Source organism: Nerophis ophidion, linkage group LG17, assembly GCF_033978795.1.
Source record: "Nerophis ophidion isolate RoL-2023_Sa linkage group LG17, RoL_Noph_v1.0, whole genome shotgun sequence".
Classification (NCBI taxonomy): Eukaryota; Metazoa; Chordata; class Actinopteri; order Syngnathiformes; family Syngnathidae; genus Nerophis; species Nerophis ophidion.
Window position 1 is genome coordinate 41,209,697 of NC_084627.1, and position 24,694 is coordinate 41,234,390.

A 24,694-nucleotide genomic window follows, 5' to 3' on the forward strand; every position below is an offset into this window, starting at 1 on the left:
TGCAGTATTTAGATGGATAGATAGTACTTTATTAAATCCTTCAGGAGAGTTCCTTTATTTAGCAATTAAAGCCCTCAAAGATCAATAATGCAGGACAACATTGATTTTAATTTAATATTTTTGAGTAATCACAGTGAAAAGTTAAATAAAATCCTACTAATTATATTTGAGATCCGAAAGGTTCCCCACTCATAAAGTGATTCATTTTTATTAGTTGTTTTTTTTTACTTTTAACACTTAAATTTCAAGATCAACTTCCGATATATCTGTCGGTTTTTGTTTTATGCTCTTTTGTCAAAACTTTGAGGTTTTTATATGGCAACCACACAACATATGCAATATTTTTTCCACATAAAACATTTTAAAGTTATAATTTTTAAGTAATAATTCATTATAACAGATTTTTATGTCCTTCTTTTTTGAGCAATGGAAAAAAAAAGAAAATAAAGACAAAAGGAACATAAAAACTTCCTGCATGGCAGCTTTATGTCAACTTTGCCACTTTTTCCTCATTAGATTTCACCTCATTTCACTTTTATTAAATGTTTTTTTTAATTTTTGCAATACTATCTATCAATTTTGGAATTTTTGCAGAATGTGTGGTGGGCCGGTAAACTGCTGTGGATGTTGTGTTGGTCTGAGATGGGGTGGTGACTTGTCCAGGATGTACCCCGCCTTCCACCCGATATTATATTAATTCAATGTAGTAATACTGCCTGAGGCTGATTTAATCAGCGGCCATGATACTGAACAGCGTAATCTAATTGGTTTGGCCTCATTCAGTGGCTAATTTTGCTGTACGATATTGATATTTTTAGTTGAATTAGCCATTTTTACGCTTGAAAATCCTTCATTTATGGCAAAACATTTTCATAGGTTCAAAAAATAAAATAAAAAAATCGGCAAGGTGGTTAATCCACAATATTTGAAGCTTAAAGGCCTACTGAAACCCACTACTAGCGACCACGCAGTCTGATAGTTTATATATCAATGATGAAATATTAACATTGCAACACATGCCAATACGGCCTTTTTAGTTTACTAAATTACAATTTTAAATTTCCCGCAGAGTTTCTTGTTGAAAACGTCGCGGAATGATGACGCCAGTTTGTGACGTCTCGGGTTGTAGCGGACATATTAGCCCAGCACCACACACGGCTAAAAGTTGTCTCTTTTAATCGCATAATTACACAGTAATTTGGACATCTTTGCTGCTGAATCGTTTGCAATTTGTTCAATTAATAATGGAGACATCAAAGAAGAATGCTGTTGGTGGAAAGCGGTGGATTGCAGCTGCCTTTAGCAACCAAAACACAGCCTGTGTTTCTTTGTTTGTTCTGAAGCTTTAACACAGAGCGGTCAAGCGAACATGTTTCTCTACGTCAACCAGCAAGTTTTTGGATGGGAAAATTGTGATATTAAGTCGGCTCTTACCGGAGACTTCAGTGGATTATGCAACTTCCTCCTGTGCCTCAAAAAGGCAGCTGTGAAATTGGCTCCTCTGAGAGACACTGGCGTTCACCGCAGCCATCTGTCTTTCAGGTATGACTTTACAATCTCACTAAAACACTATTAAAACAATAAGCAGATAAGGGATCTTCCAGAATTATCCTAGTAAATGTGTCTAATTACATCTGAAACGGTCCCACTGCCGCCACCTGGAGCCGTCGACTTTTCTTTTTATTTTTTATTTTGTGTGCTTCACTCTAACTTTCCTCATCCACGAACCTCTCATCCTCGCTCAAATTAATGGGGAAATTGTCGCTTTCTCGGTTCAAATAGCTCTGGCTGCTGGAGGCTCACATTTTATACAATGTGAGGATGTGACGAGCCCTACAACCTGTGACGTCACTCGCTCATCGTCTGCTACTTCCGGTACAGGCAAGGCTTTTTTATTAGCGACCAAAAGTTGCGAACTTTATCAGCGATGTTCTCTACTAAATCCTTTCTGCAAAAATAAGGCAATATCGGGAAATGATCAAGTATGACACATAGAATGGACCTGCTATCCCCGTTTAAATAAGAAAACCTCATTTCAGTAGGCCTTTAATGTGGCAAAAGACAAGTGCATCACGTTGAACTCGTGAAGAGTTACAGTGTCTATGTGACAAGTAGATAATAGTCCAGCATCATTGGCCAACATATTTCAAAAAAACTACTGTGGGACCATTAAGACTTACTAAAAATGTTAAAAAAAAACTGTCATACAAAACTTTTAACAGATTGACCTCAAATAGGTCTTAATAATCAGGAGTGTCTACGCATTGTCAGTCAGTTGCACACACACACACACACACACACACACACACACACACACACACACACACACACACACACACACACACACACACACACACACACACACAGTGACCTCAGTTATTTCAGCAGCTGCTGTCAGAATGTGACAGCTGACTATGTGTTAGTTTGTGTGTGGTTGCTTCACTTCCAGATAACCAAGCAAAGCTCAAACGCCACGTCTGATGTGTGAGTTGGTCTACTGAGGTTGGACTGACATAACAAATGTGTGTCTGTACATGAACTGAGACATCAGGCCACCGGAATATATATATATATATATATATATATATATATATATATATATATAAATGGGTATTTCTGTCCGTCATTCCCCTATAGAGCAGGGGTCACCAAGCATTTTGAAACCAAGAGCTACTTCTTGGGTACTGATTAATGCGAAGGGCTACCAGTTTGATATACACTTAAATAAATTGTATTTCTGTCCGTCATTCCGTCGTACATTTGTTTTCCTTTTACGGAAGGTTTTTTATAGAGAATAAATGATGAAAACAACACTTAATTGAATGGTTTAAAAGAGGAGAAAACACGGAAATTTTAGTTTATCTTCAATTTCGACTCTTTAAAATTCTAAATTCTACTGAAAAAAAGAAGATAAAAACTAGCTAATTCGAATCTTTTTGAAAAAATTAAAAGAATTTATGGAACATCATTAGTAGTTTTTCCTGATTAAGATTAATTTTAGAATTTTGATGACATGTTTTAAATAGGTTAAAATCCAATCGGCATTTTGTTAGAATATATAACAAATTGGACCAAGCTATATTTCTAACAAAGACAAATCATTATTTCTTCTAGATTTTCCAGAACAAATATTTTTAAAATAAATTCAAAAGACTTTGAAATAAGATTTAAATTTGATTCTACAGATTTTCTAGATTTGCCAGAATATTTGTTTTGAATTTTACTCAGAATAAGTTTGAAGAAATATTTCACAAATATTCTTCGTCAAAAAAATAGAAGCTAAAATGAAGAATTAAATTAAAAGGTATTTATTGTTCTTTACAATAAAAAAAAGTAAATACTTGAACATTGATTTAAATTATCAGGAAAGAAGAGGAAGGAAATTAAAAGGTAAAAAGGTATATTAGTTTAAAAATCCAACATTTATTTTTAATGTTGTATTTTCCCTCTATAATTGTCTTTCTGAAAGTTATAACAAGCAAAGTAAAAAAATAAATGAATTTATTTAAACCAGTAAAGACCAAGTCTTTAAAAATACAAGAAAATATTTTCAACTCTATTTGAGTTTTGTCTCTCTTAGAATTAAAAATGTTGAGCAAAGCGAGACCAGCCAGCTAGTAAATAAATACAATGTAAAAAATAGAGGCAGCTCACTGGTAAGTGCTGCTATTTGAACTATTTTTAGAACAGGCCAGCAGGCGACTCATCTGGTCCTTATGGGCTACCTGGTGCCCGCGGGCACCGCGTTGGTGACCCCTGTGCCAGTGTGACTGCAGTGTCAGCGGACATGTCTGGTTAAACACAATTAACGACATAAGCACACGTCTACTCAAACAACAAACACATCAAAACAACAGCTTTAAATTGGTTACAGTATGACATACAATTACGGGCATCTAAACATGGTGTCTCTTCTCCTCTGAATGCAAGTGCTCCTTTAACCGGAATACAAAGTCTGTATTCCTACAAAATGTGGCAAGACACCAACACAAGTCAGCAAATCATTAAAATCATAACAAAATAAGCATTGCTTAAAAATATATTTAAAGAAAACTAATTGTTCAATCATGTTATTAAAACATATATTTTTCAAGGGTACACTTGGTATAAATGATCTTCCGTGCGATTCGTTTTGAGTTAACTATGATCAGATCCAGATCTGATCAATCCAAGTCAAAGACTAGATCTGATGAATGTAAGTCCAAGACTAGATCTGACCAATCTAATGAGTCCATCAGCATGAAGTGATGAATTCTACTTGGATGAGAGGTGAAACGTCTTCTAAGACAAACCAAACAGTCCAGTTGCGATCTATTGAATAACTTGAGAAGAAATAAAATGGTTTATCAAATGTCCATCCATCCATCTTCTTCCGCTTATCCGAGGTCAGGTCGCGGGGGCAGCAGCCTAAGCAAGGAAGCCCAGACTTCCCTCTCCCCAGCCACTTCGTCTAGCTCTTCCCGGGGGATCCCGAGGCGTTCCCAGGCCAGCCGGGAGACATAGTCTTCCCAACGTGTCCTGGGTCTTCCCCGTGGCCTCCCACTGGTTGGACGTGCCATAAACACCTCCCTAGTGAGGCGTTTGGGTGGCATCCTGACCAGATGCCCGAACCACCTCATCTGGCTCCTCTCGATGTAGAGGACCAGCGGCTTTACTTTGAGTTCCTCCCGGATGACAGAGCTTCTCACCCTAAGGGAGAGCTCCGCCACATGGTGGAGGAAACTCATTTCGGCCGCTTGTACCCGTGATCTTATCCTTTCGGTCATGACCCAAAGCTCATGGAACGTAGATCGACTGGTAAACTGAGAGCTTCGCCTTCCGGCTCAGCTCCTTCTCCACCACAACGGATCGGTACAACGTCCGCATTACTGAAGACGCCGCACCGATCCGCCTGTCGATCTCACGATCTCTTCCCTCACTCGTGAACAAGACTCCTAGCTCCTTGAACTCCTCCACTTGGGGCAGGGTTTCCTCCCCAACCCGGAGATGGCATTCCACCTTTTTCCCGGGCGAGAACCATGGACTCGGACTTGGAGGTGCTGATTCTCATTCCGTTCGCTTCACACTCGGCTGCGAACCGATCCAGTGTGAGCTGAAAATCCCGGCCAGATGAAGCCACCAGGACCACATCATCTGCAAAAAGCAGAGAACTAATCCCGCGGCCACCAAACCGTCTACAAGCAAAAGTTGTGACGATACATGTGTCTTCTAGAAGCCAGCACAAAGGACGGGGGAGACGTTGACGCAAACGGAAGCGGAGAGAGTGAGGTGAAAGTGACGACTATATGAATGTGGCACTTGGAGAGAGGCTATATTGACATAAATGGAGTGCTTTCCCAAACTAAACTGGAAACAACTTCCATGGCCAGTTGAACCAAATGCACAAATGTCCATCAAGTGAGTGGTGCAGCCCTATCTTGCTACTTTGTTTATATCCCCAGTGTGTGCACTTCCCTCTCCATTGTCTGACAAACCTCTTAGTCCCCTTTGATTCCTCACAATAAGTCACTTCAAGTATAAGCAGTTTCCTTAAGTTTGAACTCATACCACTGATATACTTTACTAGTAACTTTTAGAAGATTAAAAATGCACCATGAAACTTCCTGTAAACCTGACTAAGAAATTGCAAACCAGTGCTTCAATTGTGAGAGTCCTGGATCATGCAGGCCAGCTGTCTTTATCAAATCACTGAGTTCTAGTCTGCCATTTCCTCTCTGTGGGCAGCAGGCCCCTGGAGAACAGACTACAAAGCCTGCTTCATGGCCTTCAGAGGTAATGGCCAGTTAATAGAGCTGCATGAGCAGATGCTGATTATTACATCAAGTGCTGCGCGCCTGGACACTAAACAGAGCACCGCGGTGTGTTCAAGAACTAGGGCAAGGTGTTTCATCGCAAATACAAGAACCATCACGCTTTAGTTGGTCTGGAAGGGCCATTAAAGGCCTACTGAAATGAGATTTTCTTACTTAAACGGGGATAGCAGGTCCATTCTATGTGCGATATTGCCATATTTTTGCTGAAAGGATTTAGTAGAGATCATCGACGATAAAGTTTGCAACTTTTGGTCGCTAATAAAAAAAGCTTTGCCTGTACCGGAAGTAGCAGACGATTTGCGCGTGAGACGTCACGGGTTCTGGAGTTCCTCACATTCTCACTTTGTTTACAATCATGGCCACCAGCAGCGAGAGCGATCCGGACCGAGAAAGCGACGATTTCCCCATTAATTTGAGCGAGGATGAAAGATTGTGGATGAGGAAAGTGAGAGTGAAGGACTAGGAAAAAAAAAAGTGAAGTGAAGTGAATTATATTCATATAGCGCTTTTTCTCTAGTGACTCAAAGCACTTTACATAGTGAGACCCAATATCTAAGTTACATTCAAACCAGTGTGGGTGGCACTGGGAGCAGGTGGGTAAAGTGTCTTGCCCAAGGACACAACGACAGTGACCAGGTTGGCAGAAGCGGGAATTGAACCTGCAACCCTTAAGTTGCTGGCACGGCCACTCTACCAACCGAGCTAAACCGCCCCCCGAGGGCAAAGACGAGGGCAGTGGGAGCGATTCAGATGTCATTAGACACATTTACTAGGATAATTCTGGAAAATCCCTTATCTGCTTATTGTGTTACTAGTGTTTTAGTGAGATTATATGGTCATACCTGAAAGTCGGAGGGGTGTGGTGACCGCCAGTGTCTCCGAAGGAAGCCACGTTTCTCGACGATGAGGTATATATATTTTTCCCCCCTCCTCCACGGTGTAAGCATCCGACGGTCGGGGGCGGCCGGTGGGAGGAGCTAAGAGAGTCCGCAGCTGCAGGAGACACGACGCAAGCTCTCCGCTCATAACTACGGTGTGGAGGAGGGTTGTGATTAGCGCACTGTTGGAGTGTAAGTCAGCGCCCCCATCTGGGAGACTGGAGACGGTGCACCCTCAGACGGGGGCGTGGCATGTGCTGGCTGAGAGACACAGCTGTCAGATGATTAGTCGGCGCAGGTGGTACGTGTTGGACTAATCATCTGCTGTCCTTAACAGTGAGCGGCCGGGTGCAGGAGAGGAGTTCAGACTGGAGAGACGGAGATGTGAAGAGAACTGTACAAAAGTAAAACCTAGCGACTGAAAAGTGGCTATTGATCTGTATGCAAAGGGTAGCATTAAAACGTTTGTTAACCCGAGCGGTCCTGTGTGAGTATAAAGCTTACATACGGTAAGAGTCGACTTAATACCACCATTTTCTTACCGAAACCTGCCGGTTGACATGTGGTAGTGAACCATGTTCGCTTGACCGCTCTGTTCCATATAAAGCTTCAGCGTCAGCTTTCAGGAATGTAAACAAGGAAACACCGGCTGTGTTTGTGTTGCTAAAGGCGGCCGCAATACACCGCTTCTCACCTACATCTTTCTTCTTTGACGTCTCCATTATTAATTGAACAAATTGCAAAAGATTCAGCAACACAGATGTCCAGAATACTGTGGAATTCTGCAATTAAAGCAGACGACATACTGTAGCTGGGATCGGTGCTGGATCAAAATGTCCGCTACAATCCGTGACGTCACATGTCATCATACCATGACGTTTTCAACAGGATTCTTTGCGCGAAATTTAAAATTGTAATTTAGTAAACTAATAAGGCCGTATTGGCATGTGTTGCAATGTTAATATTTCATCATTGATATATAAACTATCAGACTGCGTGGTCGCTAGTACTGGGTTTCAGTAGGCCTTTAAACCTTCACATGAAGCAAAGTTGTACTCAATATTGAGGAGCAGAGACACAGAAGTGAAGGAATCATCCTAAACTTTTATAGTTTGATAAGTTGGTATGCAAACTAAAATACAATAAGGATGAAGAAACTCACAAATATTTAGAATCCTTGGGATGACTGTGTTGGACACTTTGAATTGCTGCTGTTTTGACCATGTTTGTGGTGTGGCAGGCAATGTTCTGGAATGTGCAGAGAGCTCATGTTGCTGGAAAATAGTCCACTTATAAACTTCATACACAAACCCCGTTTCCATATGAGTTGGGAAAATTGTGTTGGATGTAAATATAAACGGAATACAATGATTTGCAAATAATTTTCAACCCATATTCAGTTGAATATGCTACAAAGACAACATAATTGATGTTCAAACTGATAAACATTTTTTTGTTGTTGCAAATAATCATTACCTTTAGAATTTGATGCCAGCAACACGTGACAAAGATGTTGGGAAAAGTGGCAGTACATACTGATAAAGTTGAGGAATGCTCATCAAACACTTATTTGGAACATCCCACAGGTGTGCAGGCTAATTGGGAACAGGTGGGTGCCATGATTGGGTATAAAAGCAGTTTCCAGGAAATGCTAAGTAATTCACAAACAAGGATGGGGTGAGGGTCACCACTTTGTAAGCAAATTGTCGAACAGTTTTAGAACAACATTTCCCAACGAGCTATTGCAAGGAATTTAGGGATTTTACCATCTACGGTCCATAAAATCATCAAAAAGTTCAGAGAATCTGGAGAAATCGCTGCAAGTAAGCAATGATGTAACAGACTTTTGATCCCTCAGGCGGTACTGCATCAAAACCCGACATCAGTGTATAAAGGATATCACCACATGGGCTCAGGAACACTTCATAAAACCACTGTCAGTAACTGCAGTTGGTCGTTACATCTGTAAGTGCAAGTTAAAACTCTACTTTGCAAAGCGAAAGCCATTTATCGACAACACCTAGGAACGCCGCCGGCTTTGCTGGGCCCGAGCTCATCTAAGATGGACTGATGCAAAGTGGAAAAGTGTTCTGTGGTCTGACGAGTCCACATTTCAAATTATATTTGGAAACAGTGGACGTGGTGTCCTCCGGAACAAAGAGGAAAATAACCATCCGGATTGTTATAGGCGCAAAGTTCAAAAGCCAGCATCTGTGATGGTATGGGGGTGTATTAGTGCCCAAGTCATGGGTAACTTACACATCTGTGAAGGCACCATTAGTCCATACAGGTTTTGGAGCAACATATGTTGTCATCTAAGCAACGTTATGGATGCACCTGCTTACTTCAGCAAAACAATGCCAAGCCATGTGTTACAACAGCGTAACTTCGTAGTAAAAGAGTGTGGGTACTTTCCTGGCCCGCCTGCAGTCCAGACCTGTCTACCATCGAAAATGTTTTGCGCATTATGAAGTGTAAAATACAACAACAAGACTGTTGAACAACTTAAGCTGTACATCAAGCAAGAATGGTAAAGAATTTCACTTTCAAAGCTTCAACAATTAGTTTCTTCAGTTCCCAAATGTTTATTGAGTGTTGTTAAAAGAAAATGTGATGTAACACAGTGGTGAACATGCCCTTTCCCAACTACTTTGGCACGTGTTGCAGCCATGAAATTCTAAGTTGATTATTATTTGAAAAAAAAAAAAAAAGTTTATGAGTTTGAACATTGTCTTTGTAGTGCATTCAACTGAATATGGGTTGAAATGGATCTCCAAATCATTGTATTCTGTTTATATTTACATCTAACACAATTTCCCAACTCATATGGAAACGGGGTTTGTACTTTCGCTCCACCGTCCGACTAAGTTTGCCTGCTCCATATTTCACTATAATGGGTTCCTACGCAAGGTGTGCCTACTTTTAATCGGGAATTAGTTGTCAATGTTTCCTTTAAGTGGCTGCTTAATGCTGGACATCAGCAGTAGGCAGGAATCAAACCTGCGTGATTCAATACGTTTTCATGCCAAGTGTTTAAAGGCCTTCAATTAGCGGAAGGAATGCATTTCCATTACAGATAGTTTAGCTGACAGGATATTTATAGCAGAATGAGTACCCGCTGCCACTTTCCCACGCCTTCTACGTCTCACCAGGGATTCTCTGTGCTGTTTGTCTCCAAGTATATGATCTTGTGTGTGTGAGCTCAAGTGACTGCTCAAAAAGCAAATATAAATAACTACCTTTTACTACACTATCGACACTAATAACATGTTACACCTTTGTAATTCCCCATCATACAGCACTTGATTCTTATTCATCAGGTCACTGTCTTCTTAGGGCGTTCGCTTTGTCTTAGAAGACCAGGTCTGACTATTCTAGTTAGACTAGATGTGATTAGTCTAAGACTATGAGCATGAACTGATGAAGCCTGCTAGGATGAGGAGCCAAACGTCTTTTAAGAAAAACTGGACAGTCCACTTACGACGGATTGAAGGCCCAAGAATTGATGATAGATCTGTTCTCTTATGAGTGATTTAAAGTCCTATTGAAATGAGATCCATTCTATGTGTCATACTTGATCATTTCGCGATATTGCCATATTTTTGCTGAAAGGATTTAGTAGAGAACATCCACGATAAAGTCCGCAACTTTTGGTCGATAATAAAAAAGCATTGCCTCTACCGGAAGTAGCAGACGATGTGCGTGTGACGTCAAGGGTTGTGGAGCTCCTCACATCTGAACATTGTTTACAATCATGGCCACCAGCAGCAAGAGCGATTCGGACCGAGAAAGCGACAATTTTCCCATTAATTTGAGCGAGGATGAAAGGTTCGTGGATGAGGAAAGTGAGAGTGAAGGATTTTGAAAAAAAAAACAACAACCAAAAACTAGACGGCAGAGCGATTCAGATGTTATTAGACAAATTTACTAGGATAATTCTGGAAAATTCCTTATCTGCTTATTGTGTTACTAGTGTTTCATTGAAATTTAGAGGGGTGTGGCCACGGGTGTAGTGACCGCCAGTGTCTCTGAGGGAAGCCACGTGTCTCAACGAGGCGAAGCGAAGGCAGCAGTTAGGGCCGGGCAGAGATTTTTTTCCCCCCCTCCTCGAAGGTGGAAGCATCCCACGTTCGGGGGCGGCCGGTCGGGCAGATATATATTTTTTCCCTCCTGCACGGTGGAAACATCCCACGTTCGGGGGCGGCCGGTCGGAGGAGCCAAGAGAGTCCGCAGCTGCCTCTTTGACAGGTGCACGAGGAACGACGCAAGCTCTCCGCTCATGTCTACGGTAAGAGCCGAATTGTTACCACCATTTTCTCACTTAAACCTGCCGGTTGACATGTAGGAGGGAACCATGTTCGCTTGACCACTCTGTTCCATAGTAAAGCTTCACCTTCATCTTTCGGGAGTGTAAACAAGGACACACCGGCTGTGTTTGTGTTGCTACAGGCGGCCACAATACACCGCTTCCCACCTACATCTTTCTTCTTTGACGTCTCCATTATTAATTGAACAAACTGCAAAAGATTCAGCAACACAGATGTCCAGAATAATGTGTAATTTTGTGATTAAAACAGACTTAAAGCTGGGATCGGGGCTGGAACAAAATGTCCGCTACAATCTGTGACGTCATCATACCGCGACGTTTTCATCAGGATACTTTGCGCAAAATTTAAAATTGCAAATTTAGTAAACTAAAAAGGCCGTATTGGCATGTGTTGCAATGTTAATATTTCATCATTGATATTTAAAATATCAGACTGCGTGGTCGGTAGTAGTGGGTTTCTGTAGGCCTTTAAGATCTTTAAAACAATCCACCACATGAAAGTATTGTATACAATACTGTAACGTATACAGAGAAAACAAAAAAGACAAACAAACCTTGACATGTTGCAGCTGTAAAACCAAATCATCGAGCTGGCTTCGCTTGTCCTCGATTTCAGTTTGGCGTTTTCGCTTTTCCTGCATGAAACAAAGCAGATGTAAATAATACTAATATGTCAAAGTTAGGTAAACATTATTAACATAGCTGATAAACATGGCAAAAATAAAGGATGCAGCACACAACACATAGAACATGTGTTGCAGGACCTCTAACAGGCAAAATATGAAAGAATAGTTCAGGGGTCGGCAACCTTTCCCACTCAAAGAGCCATTTTGACAAGTTTCACAAAGAAAACAATGGGAGCCACATAACTCTTTTGAAATTTATAATGAAATAACACTGCATACATAGTTTTTTTTTTTTTGTTTTGTGCTATGTATAAACCAGGGGTCTCAGACACGCGGCCCGCACCTTAATATGAAAATGTAATGTTAGGGCGGCCCGCGGTTTTTATATGAACGGCGCTTGACAGCGTCACACCCGCCAACCCTCCCAATTTTCCCGGGAGACTCCCGATAGTTCAAAGTAATTATTCTCTCGAATGTACGCTGATATTCACCTTATGAACAATAATAAGGGCGTACAATGATGTCACTACCGCCCTCTACAGCTTGTACAAATAGCTTGCCAGCCCAAAGAATTGTTTGACGAGGCTATTGCAGACACACAGGCATACTTATTCAACAGCACTACAGGTCACACTGATGGTGGCCCTTTAAACAACTTTAGCACTCTTACTAATATGCGCCACACTGTGAACCCACACCAAACAAGAATGACAAACACATTTCAGGAGATCATCTGGACTATGACACAACATAAACACGACAGAACAAATACCCAGAATCCCATGTATCCTGACTCTTCCGGGCTCCATTAAACACACAGCTACCACCAACTCAACCCCCCTTCTCCTTTGTGCGTCGGTTGAGGTGGGCGGGGTTGGGGGGGTAGGTTGGGTCGGTGGTAGCTGGGTGTTTAATGGAGCCCGGAAGAGTCTGGATACATTTGATTCTGGGTGTTTGTTCTGTCGTGTTTATGTTGTGTTATAGTGCGTTATAGGGACGGCGTGGCGCAGTGGGAGAGTGGCCGTGCGCAACCCGAGCGTCCCTGGTTCAATTCCCACCTAGTACCAACCTCGTCACGTCCCTTGTGTCCTGAGCAAGACACTTCACCCTTGCTCCTGATGGGTGCTGGTTGGCGCCTTGCATGGCAGCTCCCTCCATCAGTGTGTGAATGTGTGCGTGAATGGGTAAATGTGGAAGTAGTGTCAAAGCGCTTTGAGTACCTAGAAGGTAGGAAAGCGCTATACAAGTACAACCCATTTATTTATTTTATGTTCTCCTGAAATGTGTTTGTCTTTCTTGTTTGGTGTGGGTTCACAGTGTGGCACATATTAGTAAGAGTGTCCAATCAATCAATCAACAGAGGTTTACTTATATAGCCCTAAATCACTAGTGTCTCAAAGGGCTGCACAAACCACAACACAAACCACTACCACATCCTCGGTAGGCCCGCATAAGGGCAATGAAAACTCACACCCAGTGGGACGTCGGTGACAATGATGACTATGAGAACCATGGAGAGGACGAAAGCAATGGATGTCGAGCGGGTCTAACATGATACTGTGAAAGTTAAATCCGTATTGGATCCAACACAGTCGCGAGAGTCCAGTCCAAAGCGGATCCAACACAGCAGCGAGAGTCCCGTTCACAGTGTTAAAGTTGTTTATATCACAACCCTCAGTGTGACCTGTATGGCTGTTGAACAAGTATGCCTTGCAGTTGCGTATGCGTTCAGATAGAGGTCGCATCCTAAATGTGAAAATCCTGGCTCGGTGACATGTAGAAATGGTGATAGAGGCATTGTCATCACGGCACGCCCTCATGGTTGATGTCTGGGTGAAAATCGAAATTTCGGATAGAGACATTAAAATTGGAAATCTACCGGACTTCTCCAGTCGGTCGGCAGGTATGCGGCTGAGCCACATCAGAGTGATCAAAGAGCTCCGGAGCCGCGGGTTGCCGACCCCTGGAATGGTTGAGAGAATGAAATTTTATAAGGGTGCATTTCTGACAATGCAACATTTACAACGTTCACATTCAAGTTAAGAACGGAAGTGAAGTCTTACTACGGTAGAAGGTCAGCGCTTATGAAGGAAGGGGTGCTGAAGATTAATGGCAAGAGGAATAAGACCACTCCAGGCCTCTCAATAGAAGTCAAAGTGAAAGTGGGGAGGAAAGACCTTCACTGAAGTGGACACGGATGAAGGCTTTGTTGGGCAAAGCACTGAACAAATCACAGGCAATTTCAAGTCGCATGTCCTTGGTTTGACTTTGACATGCATGGGAATGTCAACAAGCCAGCATGGGGTAGAAGGCCATGGGATACTGTGGATGTCTTTCTCACATTTCCTCTTGCCTTTAAATAACTCCACAGGAAACCCCCAAATGTTCATTAATGTTGGATCGTCTCGCAAAACACCCACTTCTCTTTTGCTCCCGTTTTTCATCAGCTGAACACAAAGATATTTTCCAAGTACATGACAGGGTTGTCTCCAGATCTGTTTCAGTTGTCGAGGATGTGACCTAAGAATTTCCAGGATTCTCCATACCAGGGGTCATAAACACAGTGCCCGTAAGGACCAGATGAGGCGCCAGCTGGCCTGTTCTAAAATTAGCTCAAATAGCAGGACTTACCAGTGAGCTGCCTCTATTTTTTAAAATGTTATTTATTTACTAGCAAGCTGGTTTCACTTTGCTCAACATTTTTAATTCTAAGAGAGACAAAACTCAAATAGAATTTGATAATCCAAGAAAATATTTTAAAGACTTGGTGTTCACTTGTTTAAATATATTCATTTATTTTTTTTTACCTTGCTTCTTATAACCTTCAGAAAGACAATTTTTGAGAAAAAATACAACCTTATAAATGATTTGAGGGGTTTTAAACACATATACCTTTTTACCTTTTAAATTCCTTCCTCTTCTTTCCTGAAAATTTAAATCAATGTTCAAGTATTTTTGTTTTTATTGTGAAGAATAATAAATACATTTTAATTTAATTTTTCATTTTAGCTTCTGTTTTTTGACAAATAATATTTGTGAAATATTTCTTCAAACTTATTATGATAAAAAATTCAAAAACTATATTCTGGCAAATCTAGAAAATCTTTAGAATCAAATTTAAATCTTATTTCAAAGTCTTTTGAATTTATTTTAAAATGTGTGTTCTGGAAAATCTAGAAGAAATAATGATTTGTCTTTGTTAGAAATATATCTTGGTCCAATTTGTTATATATTCTAACAAAATGCAGATTGGATTGTAATCTATTTAAAACATGTCATCAAAATTCTAAAATCAATCTTAATCAGGAAAAATTACTAATGATGTTCCTTAAATATTTTTTTTTATTTTTTCAAAAAGATTCGAATTAGCTAGTTTTTTTCTTCTTTTTTCAGTAGATTTTTGAATTTTAAATAGTCGAAATTGAAGACAAAGTATGTTTCAAAATTTAATTTAATTTTTTTTCCTGTTTTCTCCCCTTTTTTTAATCGTTTAATTAAGTGTTTTTTTCATCATTTATTCTCTACAAAAAACCTTCCGTAAAAGGAAAAAAAATGTACGACGGAATGACATACAGAAATACAAATTTTTCTTTATATATATATATATATATACATATATATATATATATATATATATATGTATTTATTAAAGGTACATTGAGCAAATTGGCTATTTCTGGCAATTTATTTAAGTGTGTATCAAACTGGTAGCCCTTCGCATTAATCAGTACCCAAGAAGTAGCTCTTGGTTTCAAAAAGGTTGGTGACCCCTGCTCCATACTTATTCTACATTGCCATTAAAATATAAAAAACTGAACCTATGTAATTTGAAGTTCACTACATGATTAAAAACTGTTTGAGGTGTAACAGCTGCCAGGAGGTAAATATTCATTCAAGAAGAACAACAATGGCCTGTTGCAAAACTGTGCTTCTAAATATGGTGGTTAATAACTAGGATGGTTCTGTGGAACTGTAATGTACATGAACAACTAACAATATCATTCTCAATGTTCCCCCCTGCTGGGTGGTGGGGGTACTACATATGTCTGGCTGTTTCCTTCTGCTGGGTGGTGTGAGTACTACATATGTCTGGCTGTTGCCCCCTGTTGGGTGGTGGGAGTACTACATACCGTATTTCCTTGAATTGCCGCCGGGCATATAGTATGCGCCTGCCTTGAGTTACTGCCGGGTCAAACTCGCTTCGCAAAATAATTAGCGCATGCTTAGTATTACCGCCGGGTCAAACTCATGATGTCACAAGTGACACTTACCCTGTCATCATTTTCAAAATGGAGGAGGGTGATTTCAATACCGGTAATTTGAAATCGCATAGAGGGAAGAAGATTAAGAGCTATTCAGTAGGATTTAAGGTCCAACCTATTGAATACCGGTATGCTAAAAAGATCAGTAAGTAGCGATGTTTTATGAATGTACCTGTGGAGCCGACGGAACTGGAGAGATGGCGGCGAGGAGGAGCGGAAAAGCGACTTGGACTGAGGTTTTATTGAAAAATAAACAAAGTCAAACTGCTCAAGCCATGTCCTTCCTTGGTGGTCCTGGGAACCCGCAAGACGACGGCTTGAGACCGTCACAATACCGTAACTGCATCTGTTGAATATGAGTCATTATATATGACTCCCGCCTCCTCCTGGTGGTAGAGGGCGCTGGTGATCCTTCTTGCGACTACTCGGCTGCAGAAGAAGTGAAATGAGTCACGTGATATGTGCTGGAGGAGGAAATAAAGGAAGGTCTCCATCGAGACAGAGAGACTTTTAAAACTGAATAAAGATAAGGAGGACTTCTATGAACAAGTTATCGATGCTTTTGATCAGAAGGAGCTGGCATGGACTATATTTATTAGTAAAGGTAAGACCATAATAATGTTGTTTTTTTTTTATTAAATGTGCTTTTCATGATGGTATCCTTACATCATACTCACATTTTTACTGCATGCCTTTGGTAAGCGCAGGAGTGAGAAGAGGTTTTAAATTAATTAGCGCCCCGGCGGCAATTCAAGGAAATACGGTATGTCTGGCTGTTTCCCCCTGCTGGGTGGTGAGAGTACTACATATGTCTGGCTTTTGCCCCCTGATGGGTGGTGGGAGTACTACATGCATGGATGGTTTCATCAAGCCTATTTGGGCGATGTTTGGCGGACAAATGAAAAGAATTGGCGGCAGGCAGGCCAGCAGTCGTCTAGTCCTGCTGGTGAATTTGGAATAACTAGAATGAAATTGAACAAAACGATAGAAATGAAAAGAGACCGATCATTGATGACGAAAAATAAGCAAGTTAGAGTGAAAATTAAACCACAATCATGGTAGAAAGACTGTTCAAATACATCCACTTTCACACTTCGACTTCCATGTCAACATTCCCTTCCTCTGCTGACAGTACTTGTTGTCCTTTGGCCTGACTGTTGTACAAATAAGGAGAAAGACTGTTGTATAAGTACGAAGAATGGAACACTTCACTTATCAGCTCGCTATGATGGAATGGAATGGAAGTGTGTGGGGGTGAGGGGGGTGTAGGAAAAGTTGACACTGCTTCTTTTTTGGCTGCAGTACAATCATCACTACATGGACCACACAAACACACACATCACGCACACATGCACGCACACACACTCACACACACACACACACCAAAAATGATTCCCTGGCGTGGCACCGCTGCTGCCCACTGCTCCCCTCACCACCTCGGGGGTGATCAAGAGGATGGGTCAAATGCAGAGGACAAATTTCACCACACCTAGTGTGTGTGTGTGACAATCATTGGTACTTTAACTTTAACACACACACACACACACACACACACACACACACACACACACACACACACACACACACACGCTCAGAAAAGAGGGTGTGTGGTTCCAGTAGTACAAAAACTGTCACATTTGGAACACATTGTGATGCGCGAGTTGTCACCCCAAGATCCAGGGGACCAGACAGGCAGGGATTGCAGGTAAGAGCTGGTTTAATATACAAAAAGGTAAAATAACACTGGTACAAAACAGAAAAGAAAGTACGTGCCTACGCACGGTAAGCTAAGACGTGACTTAGCAATAGAATCAAGGACTAGAAAAACCAAACGGGAAAGTTGCATGTAGCAAATGACAAACCAAGGACGAACTGAGGTAGAATGCAGGCTTAAATACTAAAGTAACAATCAAGACACCCGTGCGCGTAAAACAAGAGCAGCTGGGACAAATCAGAAACCATCCATCCATCCATCCATCTTCTTCCGCTTGTCTGAGGTCGGGTCGCGGGGGCAACAGCCTAAGCAGGGAAACCCAGACTTCCCTCTCCCCAGCCACTTTGTCTAGCTCTTCCCGGGGGATCCCGAGGTGTTCCCAGGCCAGCCGGGAGACATAGTCTTCCCAAAGTGGCCTCCTACCGGTTGGACGTGCCCTAAACACCTCCCTAGGGAGGCGTTCCGGTGGCATCCTGACTAAACGCCCGAACCCCCTCATCTGGCTCCTCTCGATGTGGAGGAGCAGCGGCTTTACTTTGAGTTCCTCCCGGATGGCAGAGCTTCTCACCCTATCTCTAAGGGAGAGCCCCGCCACCGGCGGGGGAAACTCATTTCGGCCGCTTGTACCCGTGATCTTATCCTTTCGGTCATGACCCAAAGCTCATGACCATAGGTGAGGATGGGAACGTAGATCGACCGGTAAATTGAGAGCTTTGCCTTCCGGCTCAGCTCCTTCTTCACCACAACGGATCGGTACAACGTCCGCATTACTGAAGACGCCGCACCGATCCGCCTGTCGATCTCACGATCCACTCTTCCCCCACTCGTGAACAAGACTCCTAGGTACTTGAACGCCTCCACTTGGGGCAGGGTCTCCTCCCCAACCCGGAGATGGCATTCCACCCTTTTCCGGGCGAGAACCATGGACTCGGACTTGGAGGTGCTGATTCTCATTCCGGTCGCTTCACACTCGGCTGCAAACCGATCCAGAAACCATGGCAACCCAAAGAGGAAGTGCACACACAAACTAAGGGATCGGAAGACTCCAAAAATAATCAAAACACACAAAAGGACTCAAGAACAAGACTAAGGATTTGATCCGGGAAGCGGATCACAACAAAAACATATCAGCAGCATCCACTAGCGCAGGTCAGAATCATCAATAGGATAGGATAGGATAGGATAGACCTTAATCGTCATTGCACAAGTACAACGAAATTTCATTTTTGGCACAGTTCCTCTAAGAGCAGACATTTGTTACGGGGGGGGACACACAAGACAAGACCGCCAACGGATCAGCCACTTTCGGCACTCCTTAAAAAGGTGAGAAATGGGTGACATTGGGAGACGGGGGGGGGGGGAGAAAAATTATATATATATATATATATATTTATATATATCAGTCTAAGGCTAGACCCTCAGGAGGGGTCCAGACTGAGTCCAAAGGAAAAAAAAACTCACATAGCATGGCACACATTAAACATGGTACGTATATCACACCAACTTGCAACAGAAGGAAGGGGTGGGTTTGAGGAGACACCGCTGCCGCTATATAGCGCTGCTCAGCCATCCACAGCCCCAGAGGAATTAAGCGGTGGTGAAGGCGTTGATTTGAGGGTGGGGGTCGTTCGTGTGTGCATATGTACCCAATTAACTTGGGAGGGATTATAAAATGTTTTTATATGGACTGAGGCCGATCTCAAAGTTCGACCACAGGTGTTGTTGACAAAATATCATCAGTATAATCAATATCATCAATACCCATCCATCCATTTTCTACTGCTTATTCCCTTTGGGGTCACGGCGGGCGCTGGTATATATTTCAGCTACAATCGGGCAGAAGGCGGGGTACACCCTGGACAAGTCGCCACCTCATCGCAGATGAATACCATCAGTATAATCAATATCATCATCAGATCAAACTGTTTGCTCAGATTGGTTTATTAATCCAATCCAATCCAATCCACTTTATTTATATAGCACATTTAAACAACAATAACGTTTCCAAAGTGCTGCACAGCCATGTTAAAAACATTTGTAAAAAAAATAAAAAATAAATAAATAAATAAAATAAAATTTTAAAAAAAGTATATATAAATATATTATGCTCCACCAATGACTGAATAAAAACAAAAAATAAATAAATATAAAACCAATAAAAACAATATAAAAACAAATATGATTAGAAAACTATTTTAAAGGGTAAAATCAATTAAAACAGTAAAATAGATCATCATGTTTTAAATGCACAGGATTTGCTGTCAATAATGTTGTTTATCCTAGTATCAGACTTGCAGACAAGTATTGTCTTGAAATGAAGTCCTCAGTAGTTTTCTTCAGCAACATCCTCCCCCTCAGCAAAATATGTTGACATTGTAGCAGACACATGACTTCTTCCCACACACACTACTTACACACTCTGATACACACTCACACTGTGTTTTGAATGGCCATTCCTATTAATGTCTGTCCACTAGTTTTTGCACTGTACATGTTTAAATGACACCAGTATCATTTAAAGCAGGGGTGCCCATTACGTCGATCGCGAGCTACCAGTCGACCGCGGGGGGTGTGTCAGTCGATCTCCAGCCAGGCTTTTTAAAAAAATAGACCTAAAAATTAGTGATCATCAATCTTCACCAAGACGTCACTTAAATGCCATTCACGGTACCGGAGGGTCTTGTGAGATGACGCTGGCTGCTGCAAGATCATTATTATGAAAATATGACCGAGAGGAAGGCGAGAAACACTTTTTATTTCAACAGACTCTCGCGCCGTACCTTCCGTCAAAACTCTAAAGGCCGACTGCACATTTCCTATCTTCACAATAAAAGCCCTGCTTCATGCTGCCTGCGCTAACTAAATACAGAGTCTCGGAAAACTGGCGTCCACAAGCGATCCCTCAGAAAGTTGGCGTGCACATCACTTGTGCACGCCAGCTTTCCGAGACTCTTATTTTGTTAGCGCAGGCAGCATGAAGCAGGGCTTTTATTGTGAAGATAGGAAATGTGCAGTCGGCCTTTAGAGTTTTGACGGAAGGGACGGCGCGAAAGTCTGTTGAAATAAAAAGTGTTTCTCGCCTTCCTCTCTGTCATTTTTTCATAATAATGAACTGGCAGCAGCCAGCGTCATCTCACAAGACCCTCGGGTGCCGTGAATGTCAATCAAGCAAGCTACGGAATTTGCCGCCAATGTTTTTCTTGTAAAGTGTATGGAAGCTGGATGAATTAGATGCCAAAAACCAACCGCTTTCATGTGGTATTGTACAGAAAGGACAACCTTTTTTCTCCTCCATTTGAAAATGTGGGCGTTATCATCATTACCGTCTGATTCCAATCAATGCAAGTCATCAGAATCAGGTAATACACCAACTTATATTCTTGTCTTCGTGAAAGAAAGACATCTATATGTGTTACACATGCTTGTATTATCATTAAACACATTTAACTTGTTTACAAACATGTCTCTTTCATAAATAAATATAAATGATATATATAAATGAGGTAGATCCCCTCGAGTTGGTCAATTGAAAAGTAGCTTGCCTGCAGAAAAAGTGTGGGCACCCCTGATTTAAAGTATTTAATTGTGTCTGTCCTACTCTCTCCGAGTCGTAATCTAGACTTCTGATTAGCCCAAATATTGAGAACTTCTACTATAGTAGCTAAAGTACCTGCTACATTAAGTTAAAGTACCAATGATTGTCCCACACACACACTAGGTGTGGTGAAATTTGTCCTCTGCATTCGACCCATCCCCTTGTTCACCCCCTGGGAGGTGAGGGGAGCAGTGAGCAGCAGTGGCCGGGAATCATTTTTGGTGATTTAACCCCCAATTCCAACCCTTGATGCTGAGTGCCAAGCAGGGGTCACCAACGCGGTGCCCGCGGGCACCAGGTAGCCCGTAAGGACCAGATGAGTCGCCCGCTGGCCTGTTCTAAAAATAGCTCAAATAGCAGCACTTACCAGTGAGCTGCCTCTATTTTTTAAAATTGTATTTATTTACTAGCTGGTTGGTCTCGCTTTGCTCCACATTTTTAATTCTAAGAGAGACAAAACTCAAATAGAAATGGAAAATCCAAGAAAATATTTTAAAGACTTGGTCTTCACTTGTTTAAATAAATGCATTTATTTTTTTTACTTTGCTTCTTAAAACATTCAGAAAGACAATTTTAGAGAAAAAATACAACCTTAAAAATGATTGTAGGATTTTTAAACACATATACCTTTTTATCTTTTAAATCAATTCCTCTTCTTTCCTGACAATTTAAATACATTTTCTAGTAGATTTTTCTTTTTTATTGTAAAGAATAATAAATACATTTTAATTTAATTCTTCATTTCAGCTTTTTTTTTTGACGAATAATATTTTTGAACAATTATGCTTAAAATTCAAAAAAATTATTCTGGCAGATCTAGAGAATCTGTAGAATCAAATTCAAATCTTATTTCAAAGTCTTTTGAATTTCTTTTAAAATCTTTGTTCTGGAAAATCTAGAAGAAATAATGATTTGTCTTTGTTAGAAATATAGCTTGGTCCAATTTGTTATATATTCTAACAAAGTGCAGATTGGATTTGAACCTATTTAAAACATGTCATCCAAATTCTAAAATTAATCGTAATCAGGAAAAATGACTAATGATGTTCCATAAATTCTTTTTTTAATTTTTTCAAAAAGATTCCAATTAGCTAGTTTTTCTCTTCTTATTTTCGGTTGAATTTTGAATTTTAAAGACTCGAAATTGGAGATAAGCTATTTTTCAAAATTTAATTTTAATTTTTTTCCCTGTTTTCTCCTCTTTTAAACCATTCATTTAAGTTTTTTTTTCATTGTTTATTCTTTACAAAAAACCTTCAGTAAAAGGAAAAAAAATGTACGACGGAATGACAGACAGAAATACCCATTTTATATATATATATATATATATATATATATATATATATATATATATATATATATATATATATATTAAAGGTAAATTGAGCAAATTGGCTATTTCTGGCAATTTATTTAAGTGTGTATCAAACTGGTAGCCCTTCGCATTAATCAGTACCCAAGAAGTAGCTCTTGGTTTCAAAATGCTTGGTGACCCCTGCTCTATAGGGTTCATATATTTATAAATCTGACTGTGATGAAGTCAGTGCCTCACCAGCCATGAACCTCACCGCACGTCACTGGCACACATGTAGACAAGGAGAGTTGAAACATGAACAAGTTCTGGCAAAGTTCTTGGAAAAAAATGCCCCCAGGATTAACTTCGATATCCATTTCCACACCTGTACGACAGGTAAGATTAGTCAAATACTTCATATAGGAAACTCAGAACAAAATAAAACAACAGTTAATGACCTAATATGTTAGGCATACATCAGAAGATACAGTAGGAGCCTTTCTAACCCTTAGTAGCTCAAGTACAATATTGTGATATATTGCATTTCCACAGGAGGCTGTAATATATAATGCAATATAGATTTGAGGCCATATTGCCCGACACTAACATCAACCAGCATTTACAAATATGAATTTTGTCCAACCTCCATGTAACATCACCTCTTGGTCATGATGGACTAGAACATTCCATATAAAGTTCTGCTGACACTTCACCCACAAACAGAAAGTGTAGGAGGTAGAGGTCGGATGCTTCACATTCCAAGAGAAACATCTCCCTGATGAAGATCATCTTTCATTCAGACAGCATCTGCACCTAAAGTGCACAGTCTGAGATGTACCTGCTTGTCATGATGCACCTAAAGTGCACAGTCTGATATGTACCTGCTTGTCATGACGCACCTAAAGTGCACAGTCTGAGATGTGCCTGCTTGTCATGATGCACCTAAAGTGCACAGTCTGAGATGTACTTGCCTGTCATGATGCACCTAAAGTGCACAGTCTGAGATGTACCTGCTTGTCATGACGCACCTAAAGTGCACAGTCTGAGATGTGCCTGCTTGTCATGATGCACCTAAAGTGCACAGTCTGAGATGTACCCGCTTGTCATGATGTGATGCACCTAAAGTGCACAGTCTGAGGTGTACCGGCTTGTCATGATGTGATGCACCTAAAGTGCACAGTTTGCGATGATGTACCTGCTTGTCATGATGCACCTAAAGTGCACAGTCTGATGTGTCTGCTTGTCATGATGCACCTAAAGTGCACAGTCTGAGCTGTACCTGCTTGTCATGATGTGATGCACCTGAAGTGCACAGTCTGAGATGTGCCTGCTTGTCATGATGCACCTAAAGTGCACAGTCTGCGATTTACCTGCTTGTCACGATGCACCAAAAGTGCACAGTCAGAGATGTGCCTGCTTGTCATGATGCACCTAAAGTGCACAGTCTGAGGTGTACCCGCTTGTCATGATGCACATAAAGTGCACAGTCTGAGGTGTACCTGCCTGTCGTGATGCACCTAAAATGCAAAGTCTGAGGTGTACCTGCTTGTCATGATGCACCTAAAGTGCACAGTCGTAGATGTACCTTCTTGTCATGATGCACCTGAGTTTAGGAACATTAATCTTGTCACGTGTATGATATCACATTTTGTTTTGGTCATGTTCGGTTTGTTTTTTGGACAATAAGTTCCTGATTTTGCAGTACCTGGTTTGTTTTGCTACCATAGCAACTCATTAGTTTTCACCCTGTCCTCATGTCTCACACCTGTTTGCACTAATCATGTCCATTATTTAAACCTGTAGTTGCCAGGTGGTCAGCCTGGCGACTTTACATCCACTTCCTTCATGCCGTGCCATACCTGTTTAATCATTCTGTCCAGTTTCCCTGCTGCCCATTCCACGTAAGTTTTTTTTGTCACAGTGATTGAGTTTTGTGTTTTGCCCATCCATCCATCCATCCATTTTCTACCGCTTATTCCCTTTCGGGGTCGCGGGGGGCGCTGGCGCCTATCTCAGCTACAATCGTCATGCCATAGTGCTAGTTTTTGTTTTCATAGTCAAGTTTGTTCTCTGCCATTGTGCACGCCTTTTGTTGGCCTTTTTTTAGTAGTTATAGTGTTAATTAAAGCTGCAAGCAGCGTTGGTCGGATCTGCCTTTGGCTGCTGGCCACCCGACCCAAGCCCT

At 41.2% G+C, this 24,694-nt stretch overlaps 1 protein-coding gene across 5 annotated transcripts in view; it reads right to left on the reverse strand.

Annotated features, from left to right (window-relative positions):
• The window catches only part of LOC133536444 (PALM2-AKAP2 fusion protein), a 225,984-nt gene that overhangs the window by 148,061 nt on the left and 53,229 nt on the right, over window positions 1-24,694 (reverse strand). For all 5 annotated transcript variants that reach the window (XM_061876971.1, XM_061876969.1, XM_061876968.1 and 2 more), the window contains one exon: window positions 11,573-11,653. In XM_061876971.1, coding sequence (XP_061732955.1) covers window positions 11,573-11,653 — 81 coding nt within the window. The remainder of the gene's footprint in view (window positions 1-11,572; window positions 11,654-24,694) is intronic.